Genomic DNA, 13498 nt, shown 5'->3' on the forward strand with positions numbered 1-13498 from the left:
TTTTTTTAAAGCAGCGTCTCATGCAAATCATCCCACACGCATTTTATGAAGATGTCTCCTTTCCTACTTTTGATTGGGTAATACTTGATGTCATCGTTAGTTTGATTGGTCTTTTTAACTGTCCAGTGAGGAGGGCGGGTCTTTTAAGTAGAGTCTGCAAACTGTTGGCACTGGGATGTGGCACCCGCTGTAGTATGCGTCCCTTATTTTTTTGTATTAAAAGTGGTAACCCTACCTGGCAGGTAACACTTATGTTTGGTCATGAAGTCATCTAAAATCCGCCACGTGCCCTCTTTTAATTGTGAGAAGCAGATATATATAGCCAAATTCTCGCGCTTCGTTGCGGCGAAGTACTGCTTTTAATTTTTTAAGAAGAAAATAAAACCTTTTTAAACGGATCGAAAATATACCAATAACAATTTGTTAAGGATCTGTTTTTTTGTGAACCTCGCTTTTCACAGCTGTCCCGCTACGGCGTGTGTTTCGTTTATTTGACAGTATGTAGATCGTGGTAATTAAATTCATGGCATTCGTTTTCTGAATCACAATCTGACTGTATGGATGGTTACCTGCCAGGTTACGCTTGTGGTTGGTCAGGAAGTCGCCTTACATCCGCCACGTGCCCTCTTTCTGTTCCCAGAAGCTGATCATAGAATGGTTTTAATAGTTTACTTTCAAATAATGCAAAGAGTATGCGACACATGTTTCTCCTTAATTCTGGGCTCATCAGGCATACACACTCACTGCATCCCCTCTCAAGAATCGAATATCGTCAGCGCCAGAGTTGAAGCCCCTAACGTTGCGGTCAGCAAGTGGGCTAACATCCGCCATGTGCCGTCTTTCAGTTGCGAGAAGCAGATCATAGAATGGTTGAAACTGTTGCCCCTAACGTTGCGCTACGGCGTGTGGTTCGTTTATACCTCGTGTCTTCTCATTAAACTTTTATCTCGCGAATATGTTATTGCAATCCGCAGCGGGAGCGTTTCTATAAACTTAATTTAATCTTACGTTTTACACCGTGCTTTGTTTCCCTTATGAACATGCTTGTATGCTTCACTCGCTCCCTTCTCAATTGTTTAATGAATTTTTTGTTCTTCGCTGTTTGCGGCTCCTCCTTCATTTGTCCCTACTGCATTCACAGTCTTTTCACGTTATTGCAATCCGCAGCGGGAGCGTTTCTATAAACTTAATTTAAACTTACGTTTTACACCGTGCTTTGTTTCCCTTATGAACATGCTTGTATGCTTCACTCGCTCCCTTCTCAATTGTTTAATGAATTTTTTGTTCTTCGCTATTTGCGGCTCCTCCTTCATTTGTCCCTACTGCGTTCACAGTCTTTTCACGTGATTACGTGGGAGGCGTGATGACGTGACACTCAACTCCTCCTCCCATGGCCATCGAGCTGCCGTCCATTACAGTATATTGTGAAAAAAGAGGTTCCAGTTATGACCATTACGCGTTGAATTTCGAAATGAAACCTGCCTAACTTTTGTAAGTAAGCTGTAAGGAATGAGCCTGCCAAATTTCAGCCTTCCACCTACACGGGAAGTTGGAGAATTAGTGATGAGTGAGTCAGTCAGTCAGTGAGTGAGTGAATCAGTCAGTGAGGGCTTTGCCTTTTATTATTATAGATCAGGATTCAGAAGTTAGTCTGCAGGGAGAGCTGTTGAAAAGAACGGATAAGTTTAAATAGCAAGAATCAGTGGTAGCCCAAGATGGAGAATTAGATGCGAAGAAAAACCCACAGAGTGCAGTGTGGATGGAGTGATTGAAAGAAGATATCAAGAGCATTGTGTAATCAAAGAATTAGGTCAAGGGTTAAATGTAAGATTTTTAAAACAATGATAAGACCAGCAAAGTTGTGTGGAGCTGAGCCTCTGGCAATAAAGGGAGCACAGGAGAAGAAGTCCGATGTAGCAGAAATTAATATTTTCAGATATATGTATGGAATTAAAAAAGGACAGAATAAGAAATGAGATAATCAGAGGTACAACAAGTGGGAGAGAAAGCTATCAAAGTAGAGGAAATTAGGGTGAAGTTATATGGACATGAGGAGAGACAATGAATTTGTGGGCAAAAGAGTCGTGGAAATTGAAGTACAGGGAAGGGAAAGTGAGTGAGGTCAAAGTAGAGGTGGATGGATAAAATAAAAGAAGACTTGAAGAAAAAGAGTTTGACTGGGGAGGAGGTGTGCAGGACTGAGCTGTATTGAGGCACACTGGCAGGCACATTGACCCCATAAAAAAAGTGAGAAACGACGAAGGAGAAGATTTAGAACACCTTTGGATAAGGCAGGACCTTCACATAGTTACATGAAGATATTCTGATGAAACACTTCAGCACTTTTTATTTGTATTGAAAACATTTTCACTGAGCTAAATATAAACATTTTCTCAGGCATTTGAACTGAAAAGCTGCAAGCTAAACACAACTGTTCACTCATTTGCTAATCCTTTTCAAAATATTTTAACCTTTTTAATTTATATTATATTAAATACAGGAGGCTGGCGCTGTCTTCCTATAACTAGAACTGCACTCCATACCTGGCCTAGTCATTGTGTGGCCAAAGTGTGCACATTTTCACCATGTCCCTCTATGTTTTCTTAAGTAGGTCCACTTTCCACAAAGTCACAAAGATGTACATGTTAAGTCAAATAAACATTTTAAATTGGTTGAGCACCAGTGTGTGTGCAAGTGTGAATGAAGCCTATAATATACTAATGTATCATCCAGGGTTGAAAACAGGTGTATATATATATATAGAGTCAAAATGAGTTGTACTGTATAGGTAGATTGCTGATTGACATGGTTCCTGCCATGAAATACTCTCTTTATAGAAAATGTTGTATTCTTCTTTGTAGAGTTTATTTCTAAAGTTTTCTTACTGAATCTTTTTTCTTTATATAGTCAAAAAACTTAATTAACTAAATCTTAATTGACCTGGTAGATTATCTGTATACTGTATGTGGGCGACTACATACACACTGTAGGCAAATCAACTAGTGACATCTTTTGAAATAGATTAAGAGGAACTAAACATGAATAAAGGGAAGATTGTCTTTAAATGTTTTTAATGTATTATATTTAGTTTGATTATATCCAGTGCCGTGGTACTAGAAACCGTTCTTTGATGGAGAAAGCATACTTACTTGTGCCAAGACTGGTGTCTTGGTTGTTATCTAAGCTGGCAATATCCCGGCTGTATAATTCTGATCCTGACATGGGAAGGCTGAAAAAAAATCAAGAAATGTGAACTAAAAGTTACTATACTTGTTAAAACTGCACCAGCAGTAAATACATATCAAAAAAAACTTCAAAAAAAAAAAAAAAAAAAGCAATATATGTAAATCTGAAGCTAAACACTTTTTAGACATACTTTAGTACAATAAGATAGCAGAAAACTTAAAATCTGTAACATATCTTTTTCACTCACTATTAGCATTATAGCTTATTGCATTTTTCTTTCACATTTACACATGACTTTCACACGATTACTTCAACTTTTTGCATATGACACCTTTGTATAATGAACATAATAGAGAAATAATACCATTATTAATTGTGATTTTTACAGTAGACACACATGCAGGTTAAATAATTCTTTGAAGATCACAGATTGAAACAACTATGAGGACTGAATCAATAACATTGTAGTTTACTGTTCTATGTATTACTGGCTGTATTTATTCATCACGTTGCATAGTTGTGCACATGAACTTTAAAATCTGTAGTAACTGTACTGTACTGTATCTATCTATCACTTAAATAAAACTGTTTTAAAATGCAGTTGGTTTTACTTTGTGTTAATAATTTCACTTTATTGCAGTTGAAAATTCAGTTTATTTGATTGGGTTAAGGTGCAGTGCTAAGAGCACCTACTGTGGATAATGCCATAGTACTACAGGGAATGGGAATATCAATGGGAAGCAGCATGGTGAACAGAATGATGCTCAGATCTGAAGATAAGAATTTGAACTACTCTAAGCTAGTAAGTCTTGTGAATTTCCCCTTGGGATGAATAAAGTATCTATCTATCTATCTATCTATCTATCTATCTATCTATCTATCTATCTATCTATCTATCTATCTATCTATCTATCTATCTATCTATCTATCTATCTATCTATCTATCTATCTAATTTGGCTTAAGACAGTTGTCCAGGTATAAGTGAAGCAGAGGCGTAGCAGATGCCTCTGCAAGGCACAGGGACCTCCAGACCCAAAAGGCACTCTAATCAAGTATTTTACAGTAAATTTACAAGTAATAAAAAGGTGTTTCTCTGCAAGCAGTATTTCTCAAAGAGCTGTTTGAATGTCAAAAAAGTAAAATATTCTTTATGTGAATTGCCAAGGGTCTTAATCCCATGCTTATGCAAGTAGGCACACATTGTATCCTTCAATTAAAGAGCAAACATGATTTGACTTATCGTATAAAACAATAGATTGGAAGGTTTGTTATAGGTTGCCTTCTAGAAGAGGAAGAATATATTTGGATCTGTGTTCTCAAATCAAGGATTTTGCTCACATAGTGCAACTGTGTTAACAGAATTAATACAATTCAATAATCACAGATATTTTCTGTTTTTATAATTTTCTTGGTGATTGATTTATGTTATTAAACATACAGAAAATCTGCTTTGTATGACATGGGACTGGAACAAATTAGCAATACATTTTAGGAGGATTTATGGAATTTAATGTCCAATGAGAAATTTGTAATGGCATACTGTCTTGCAATACCTACATTAGATACAATACAGAATTATAGATCAAACAGAAATTTCTGTATGCCATAATCGCTTAAATTATTGGTGATAAATTGAGGTAGCAGTAAAACAGTAAAATATCAGTCTACCTGTAAACTGTCACTGGTATTACTGTATATTATACTTGGGATGAAAATTATAAAGAAATACTAGGGGGCTCCGCCCCCTGCTCGCTTCGCTCGCCAACCCCCGTGTTTGGTTTACCAGATATACAATACAATTTATTTTTTGTATAGCCCAAAATCACACAAGAAGTACCGCAATGGGATTTAACAGGTCTTGCCTCTTGACAGCCCCCCAGCCTTGACCCTCTAAGAAGACCAGAAAAAACTCCCAAAAAAAACCCTTGCAGGGAAAAAATGGAAGAAACCTTGGGAAAGGCAGTTCAAAGAGAGACCCCTTTCCAGGTAGGTTGGGCGTGCAGTGGGTGTCAAAAAGAAGGGGGTCAATACAATACAGTACAATACATAGAACAGTATTAAATCCTCAATACAGTATGAAAATAAAAATTCTAGAAGTACGGAGTAGAATTTCACATTAGATGATATCACATAATATGATTTGGATTTGTTTTAAGTCCTGGAGACCTCATTCATCAAGCTGCCTCCCCTATTTTGCCATTCCACATCTGAAATAGCGCTAATCCGATGAAAGGACCCCCTCATTCCCACGTCCCCATTCATCAGGGATGACTTTACCTTAGGCAGGCAATCTACAATTTAAATAGATTGTTATTTTCTTGGGAATTGTTACATATGCATTATTTTCACTTTTACTTTAAAAACTTTTGTAAAAACAATACTTGTTTCTTTATTTCCTGCCCCGCGCATGGTTACATCTCTTTCTTGCCAGACGTATAATGCTGCTCGTGTTGTGAAGGGTGTTGCGGCTGAACGTACGCTAAGGATATGCCTTTAGATCATTTGCTGTCTTTTTGCTGCTTGCTAGCTGCCTCTTCTGCCTGTCGCATGTCGTTGTTTTAAGAGCTCGGAGCACATGATGCTTGCCTGCCAAAAACAATCCAACAACTGCTAGCTTAGAGGTCTGTTGACTTGTTTTAAATGATGGCTCACTGCCTAGTCTCGCGTGACGTTGTAAAAGCAATACCTGTCTTTTATTTCTGGCCCCGGGCGTGGTTGAATTCTTTCTTGCCCCGGGCGTGGTTGAATTCTTTCTTGTAGGATGTATAACCCTGCTCGCTTTTGGGGTTAGCTGCTGTCGCGCTGTCCTTCGATCTTTTTAAAGCCTGTACAGCCGCTGTCCTTTTTGCTACGGCCCTGGGACAATCTCTTGGCACCAAGTCTCATGTTTACGGTCCCCACGAGACGCACCGTGGCACGTCTCCTTGGTCTCGCAGGTCTTTAAAATGTCTTCCGAGATGATCACGTATCGTAGCCTTGCATTTGCTTTCCAGGACAGGATTTCTTTTTATAATAGAGAGATTAAGGTGACAAACAGAGGTGTATCATCCAAATCTCACAAAATGACATATGACAAGTACAATATTAATAAGTTAAGATTTCTTAGCAACCTTTGATCATTTAAAACTTCACAGTTCCTTCAGTTTTATCCATTTTGTTCTAACTTCCCTCCTTAGATGCACACCATAAATTCTGTCTTTCTGGCATTTTCTCTTCATTTTTTGCGTATCTACGCTTCTGGCCAATGCCTTAACATTCTTTGTAGTACATTGTCCAAATCTGCTAGGCTTAAAAGACTACAGTAGTTTCAACAACTACTCTTTCAGTTTAGTATGTATGAAGGTGTAGGAAGGGTGAGAGCTGACCCTAAATTTATTTCATATCTCTGGTATCTCTATTTTCTTTCTGCATCATTTCCTTTTTTTTTTTTTTGTAGGAGTAGATGGAGTCACTCTGCTCCCGTCTCTTCAAGCATTCAGACCATTTCAATTGAGACTTCTGAGCATTCACTAGCTTTTCCTATATTTCACAGACTATTCTAACAATCTTTTCTTGCACCGTTTTTTCTTCAGGCACCAGAAATCCACCTCTCTGGGCATTCCATCATACACTTTTTCACTCTATGAATGCACAAGTACATTTTCCCATTGCCTTCAATTACTTCTCTTATATCTTTCTCAAGATGAAAATTGCATCTGTGGCTCCTTTTCCTTTTCTGAATTCAAACTGAGTTTGTCAATCGTGTAATTTCTCTCAAATATTGATCTGGCATCCCTTTCAATACCTTTAAGCAGTGTTCTATTATTTAATCCCTCTGTAATTCACACAATCCATTACAGTATATCTGTTTTTGTTGAAAATAGGTACTATCAAGCTTTTCCATCACTCTTCTGGTATATTTTCTTCCCTCCAATCATTTTGTAGGATTAGGTGGAATCACTCTGTCCTCCTCCTCCTCCTCCAAGTATTCAGATCATTTCATTTGAGACTTCTGAACATCCACTAGCCTTTCCTTCAGTCATTTTCATTAATGCTAGCCTGACTTTAAGTACTGTTATCTGTATTTTGGTGCACTCTATTGTATTTATTTTCATTAAGTCTTTGGTTTCTTCTTTTACACATTAAGAAAACTACCACAATGAACAGGTTGCATTGGGATTGTGAGTAAACAGTTTTTTTCAAGTCCAGCCACTAATTCTCAGTTAGACCGAAATTTGGACACTGACTTGGCCACTCTAGAACATTAACATTGCTGTTATTGAGCCATTCTATTGTAACTTTGCCTTTATTCTTGAGGCCAGTGTCTTGATGGAAAAAAAAAAAAATCTTCTCCTAAGGTGCAAAACTCTGGCAGACTATAGCATTTCCTCCAGGATTTTCCTCTATTGGCTGCATTCATTTTACCCCGAGCACTAACAAGCTTTCCAAGGTCTGCTGCAGAGAAGCATCACCACAGAATGATACTGCCACCACCAGTCTTCATGGTTTGGATGGAATGCTTTTTGATACTGTGTAACGGTGTTTAGTTCAATGGACAATAAATTCAATTTTGATCTAATCAAACCATGGAACCCTCTTTTAGCTGAGTTCAGAATCTCCCATGTACGTTCTGGCAAACTCTAGCCAAGATGTTGTGTATGTTTTTTAATAGCAGCTTTGTCTTTGCCACTCTCCCTTAAAGTTGCGACTGGAGAAACACCCAGGCAGCAGTTGTTGTATGCAGTCTCTCCAGTCACATCCAATGTAGCTTGTAACTCCTTGGGAGTTATCATGCTCTCTTGGAGGCCTTCCTCACAAGTCTTTTTCTTGTACCATTACTCATTTGTTGAGGATGGCCTGCTTTAGGCAGATTTACAGCTGTGCCATACACTTTCCATGTTTAATGATTAATTTAACTGGGGTCAGTGACTTGGATAATTTCTTGCATCCGTCCCTTGATGTCACCTTTTAATGGAGTTGCTTGTAGTGTTATTTTGTCCTCATTGTGTAGATTAGACAACAATGCTGATTCACCACAAGTTGGACCTTCAAGATACAGATGTGTTTATAATATAACCAACTGAAACCCATTGACTACAAGGAGGTGATTTCTATTTAACAAATAAAGTAACTTCCAATGCCAACTGGATGCACCAGTGATAATTTAAGTCTGCCTTATTTTGTGTTTTACATTTGTAATGAGTTTAGATCATTTCATAAAGATCTGTTTTTACACTGATATTAAAGATTACTTTTCTGTTGGTCAATGTCAAAAAAGCCAGAGTAAATCCTTTGTGATTCAATGTTGTATAAACAATAAAATGTTGTAACTTCCTAGGGGGTGAAAACAACTTCTTATAGGCACTGTACCCCTTGTTCTTTGTCTTACGTCTGTTATAATCTGCTATAATCTTTTAAACCTCTTGACTACCTCCATTTCTTGAATCCTCTTTTCCTATAAGCAACTGCACTTTAGATCTCCGCATTCCACCATCAACTTTCTTGAATACTCTTTATTTCTACCAACTGTGTTTGCTGCTGTGTTTATTAATACTACTTGCATATTACACCACACTGTTTCTATATTTCCACTGGACTCATGATTTTCTCTTTATTACTTCCTCCTTAAACCTGTTCCTTTTTTCTTTACTGTACCTCCACACTGTTATCTTTGTTTTAGGATTTATTTTACTGTTTTATTTAGTATCCAGAACCACAAATAATTTTAGGGCTACTATCTGCACACCTGATATAGTCCTGCAATTTGTGATTTACTTATTATTACTTATTTGGCTGATGCCTTTATCCAAGGTAACTTACAACATTTGAAATACAGCCGGTTGCATTTCTTTAATTTTTCCAATTGGAGCACAGGGAGGTGCCCCTGAGTGACTTGCTCATGATCACACAGTGTCAGTAGTGTATACTGAACCCACAGAAACAGGTTCTTAAGCTCGGTGCCTTTCCTTATAATCTTCCTGCCTTACTAGAATGTATTCAGTCCTTCACTGTTATATGCTATGATATGGCTGTCTTACTTCATGAATCTGTTTTTTGCTACAAATAGACTCAAACTCTGGGCACTTCAAGGATGTTTTCTCCAAAACCTGAAACCACAAAAATCATTGTTATACCAATCTGGTGTTTTCTTTACACAGCCAATTAAGTCATCTCCCATTTTCAGGTATCCTTCTTACTTGATCTTCCATGGTAATCATGAATTATTTCTCCAAAACTGGGCACCCAACTTGTGGGGCATATGCTGATGCAATGTTCACAGTCATATTCCAAGTATCATGAGTTTATCCATAACTCAGTTAATGTCAATGAGTCTCTCTTTCATATACTTTTCTATGATGACCCCAACTCAATTTCTTCAGTAAAACAATTTATATCCATTTCTCAATATTTTTCTTGAGAAATGGATATAAATCAGATGCACATCTTACCTGGGCACCCAATTTCCAAAATAACAAAGGATGTCTACCTTTCTCCTTACCTAGATGTCCACAATTTCTTGCCTCTTTCCAGTCAATGACCACATATTTTCACTGCCAGTTCCTAGCTTGCCTCCCCTTTTCCTTCCTATTAGCTTCTTTAGCACTAGCTGTAATCTCTGCCAGAACTCTAGTATCATTGGATATGTTTTTGCACTTCATGACATGATTTGACAATGATTTACAGGTGCATGCCTTTGCTGATGCTAACCACATATATTGACGGCACATCTGCAGGCATAACCTTACTTAACAAGAAATGGTGTGGTTCTGGGAGGGGGGTTACTTGCCAACTATTTGATTATATGGCAGGTAACACAGGGCTACATAATAACAGTAGCAGTCAAAACCGAACTGACTTAACTTATGCAAATGAACAGCTGATCATTTTTAACAGTTTGTTCTTCAAAGACACTAGGGGGCTCTGGCCCCTGCTCGCTTCGCTCACCAACCCCTGTGTTTGGTTAATCCATCCACCCATCCATTATCCAACCCGCTATATCCTAACTACAGGGTCACGGGGTTCTGCTGGAGCCAATCTCAGCCAACACAGGGCGCAAGACAGGAAACAAACACCGGGCAGGGCGCCACACACACACACCAAGCACACACTAGGGACAATTTAGAATCGCCAGTCCATCCAACCTGCATGTCTTTGGACTGTGGGAAGAAGCACCTGGAGGAAAGCCACGCAGACATGGGGAGAACATGCAAACTCCACGCAGGGAGGACCCAGGAAACGAACCCAGGTCTCCTAACTGCGAGGCAGCAGCGCTACCCACTGCGCCACCGTGCCGCTGTTTGGTTAATCGGATATACCCACTGCGCCACCGTGCCGCTGTTTGGTTAATCGGATATACAATTTTAAAAGCTTTTTTTTTTCTCTTTGGAATTGTTTCAATTTCAATAGTTGCACTTTTACTTTAAAGGTTTATTAAAAACAATATTTGGAATTACCTTTTCTTCAAGATCGCATAGAATTTTGAATCCGTTGAGTGAATATTGTTTCTGTTTCTCTAATAAATAATTGGACTTTTTCTAATGGTTGTCCTTGTGATTTGTTAATTGTCATAGCAAAAGCTATTCTCACGGTAAACTGTAAACATTTTAATACGAATGGCATATCACGATGTCCTTTGGTGTCTAATGTTATTCACGGAATATATACATCACCTTTCTTGTCGCCTGTTAAAATTTGCATCACTTCTCCGTCATTATAAATATCCATCCATCCATTTTCCAACCCGCTGAATCCGAACACAGGGTCACGGGGGTCTGCTGGAGCCAATCCCAGCCAACACAGGGCACAAGGCAGGGAACCAATCCTGGGCAGGGTGCCAACCCACCGCAGGACACACACAAACACACCCACACACCAAGCACACACTAGGGCCAATTTAGAATCGCCAATCCACCTAACCTGCATGTCTTTGGACTGTGGGAGGAAACCGGAGCGCCCGGAGGAAACCCACGCAGACACGGGGAGAACATGCAAACTCCACGCAGGGCGGACCCTGGAAGCGAACCCAGGTCCCCAGATCTCCCAACTGCGAGGCAGCAGCGCTACCCACTGCGCCACCGTGCTGCCCCATTATAAATATACACCTGACCAAATTGTGTATTCTTTGAAATTAAACTTATTGTTGCTTCAACTGTTGTGGGACCACAGATTGTCCATTATTGTGTAAATCCACGTTTTGTGCATTGAATGATGTGAAGGCGAAAAGACTTTGTTTTCTACTCTTCGCCTTTTATTTCTGACCTTGCTTTGTCCTGCTATTTTTTCAATTACACCTGGCTCTGATGATTAATTACCTTTTGTTTACATTAATGTGATCTTTACTATCTTTTTTTTGATACTGTAGTGACTGACGTAATAAAGTGTCACAAAAGTTTTACTTGAACAATTGCCGACTTTGTAACCCCAAACACAACTGTCTAGCACCCTCTCCAACCCCTCCTCCTCCGGGTCTCGCCTCCCCCTTACCGCATCAATCAATACCCCGCTATCAGTCTTCCGTGCTGTACTCCGCCCCCATCAATCGGACCTATCAGTCACTTAAAACGAAAAAGGCTTCAACCTGGCTGGGACGCTACAATACTTTCGAATTGTACTGCTTTCATATTCTGTACCTTTCTCTGCATGTGTATCACGCCATCGTTTGTTTGATCCTTTTGAATTCCACTGCTATCATAATCTCTTATCTGCCTTTTTTTCTCTCCAATGCTTTTTGGTCCCTTTTCTCCACGCTGCAGTCTTCTTTCCTCTTTGTGTTGTTTCTTCTAGAACGTATTGTCCTTATACGCTTTATATGTGCTGAGAGCACATGATCTGTGCGTGCTACAGATTTACAATTTAAAGAGATTGCTATTTTCATGGGAATTGTTACATATGCATTATTTTCACTTTTACGTTAAAAACTTTTGTAAAAACAATACTTCTCCTTTATTTCCGGCCCTGTGCATGGTTATATCTCTTTCTCACAAGACATATAACGCTGCTCGTGTTGGGGGGTGAGGGGGGTGGGGGGCGGTTGGCTGAATGCATGCTAAGGATATGCCGTCGGATCATCAGCTGTCTTGCTGCTGCTGGCGAGGTGCGTGTTCTGCTTGTCGCATGTCGTTGTTTTAAGAGCTGGGAGCACATGATGCGTGTCTGCCAAAAGCAATCCAACAACTGCTTGGTTAGATGTCTGTGGACTTGTTTTAAATGATGGCTCACTGCCTTATCTCGCGTGATGTTGTAAAAACAATAATTGTCTTTTATTTTCGGCCCCGGGCGTGGTTAAATCTATTTCTTGCAGGACATATAACACTGCTCCCGTTGTGAAGGGGGGGGGGGGGGGGGGGGGGATGGGCAGCTGCTATCGCATCATGTCTTGCAGGAATCTCATGTTCTATATCCCCGCATGATGATCCGTGGCCATTCTCTGTCGTCTTGCGGGTCTTTTATTTGTCTTCCGTGATGATCACGTATCGTCTCCTAGTCATTCCATCCCACAGGATTTTCTTTTATAATAGAGAGATGAAGATATTAAAACAATAATTTGTAAAAATAGCATAGCTTAATGATAATATTCAGAGGAATTTTACTGTATAATAACCTTCCTATGGGCACCAAGTGCATTTACTCTTTTTGTATTCTGACTTGCTATTAAGTGGTAAAGGGCACAGTAAAAAAGGCATGAATGTTCTTCAGTAAATAAGACAGAAAGAAAAAAGGGAAGAAAAAAATGAGCACAGTATCAATAGAGTGTAACAAGTGATATGTACCCCTGTAGTTCAGGTTCATCTTCCTGTAAATGGTGTTTCATAAGAACTCAGCCATAAAAGGAACCTGTGAGGTGGGTGTATGTATGTGTGCGTGTGCATGTGCATCAGAGAGAAAGAGAGAGTATAAAAAGATGCCTCAACATCCATATCAAATACTAAGCACCAAAAGTAACAACACAAATTAATATTCATGAGTTTCCAATTTTTGTTCAAAGTGCTAAATAGTATTATATGTAAGTAATCCATATGACTCATGATAATGATGGCTCCAAAACAGAGAATGTGTAAGTTAACCCACCATTTAAACTGAACCACAAAAAAGCAATCAATGAATCACTTAAAAGGACTCTAGACTTCAAGCTCTTAAGCAGCAACACTAGTTATAAAGTAAAATAAAATGTTTTTAGATAAGAATTTATAATGGCCAAATTTTGGAAAATTAGAAATAAATACTTTGATGAGTAAGTTGAGCTTGCTATAAACAGTTTAACAGTATGTTAAATTACCAATGTTTTTATTACTTATGTAATCACTGGAGGATGAGGGTCACTGTCCCACATGT

General features: G+C 38.9%; 1 protein-coding gene across 1 annotated transcript in view; it reads right to left on the reverse strand.

Annotated features, from left to right (window-relative positions):
• The window catches only part of LOC114651130 (cilia- and flagella-associated protein 47-like), a 622279-nt gene that overhangs the window by 331709 nt on the left and 277072 nt on the right, over positions 1 to 13498 (reverse strand). The window contains 1 exon segment of the mRNA XM_051927333.1: positions 3150 to 3229. Coding sequence (XP_051783293.1) covers positions 3150 to 3229 — 80 coding nt within the window.

The sequence above is a fragment of the Erpetoichthys calabaricus genome, chromosome 4 (genome assembly GCF_900747795.2).
Source record: "Erpetoichthys calabaricus chromosome 4, fErpCal1.3, whole genome shotgun sequence".
Classification (NCBI taxonomy): Eukaryota; Metazoa; Chordata; class Cladistia; order Polypteriformes; family Polypteridae; genus Erpetoichthys; species Erpetoichthys calabaricus.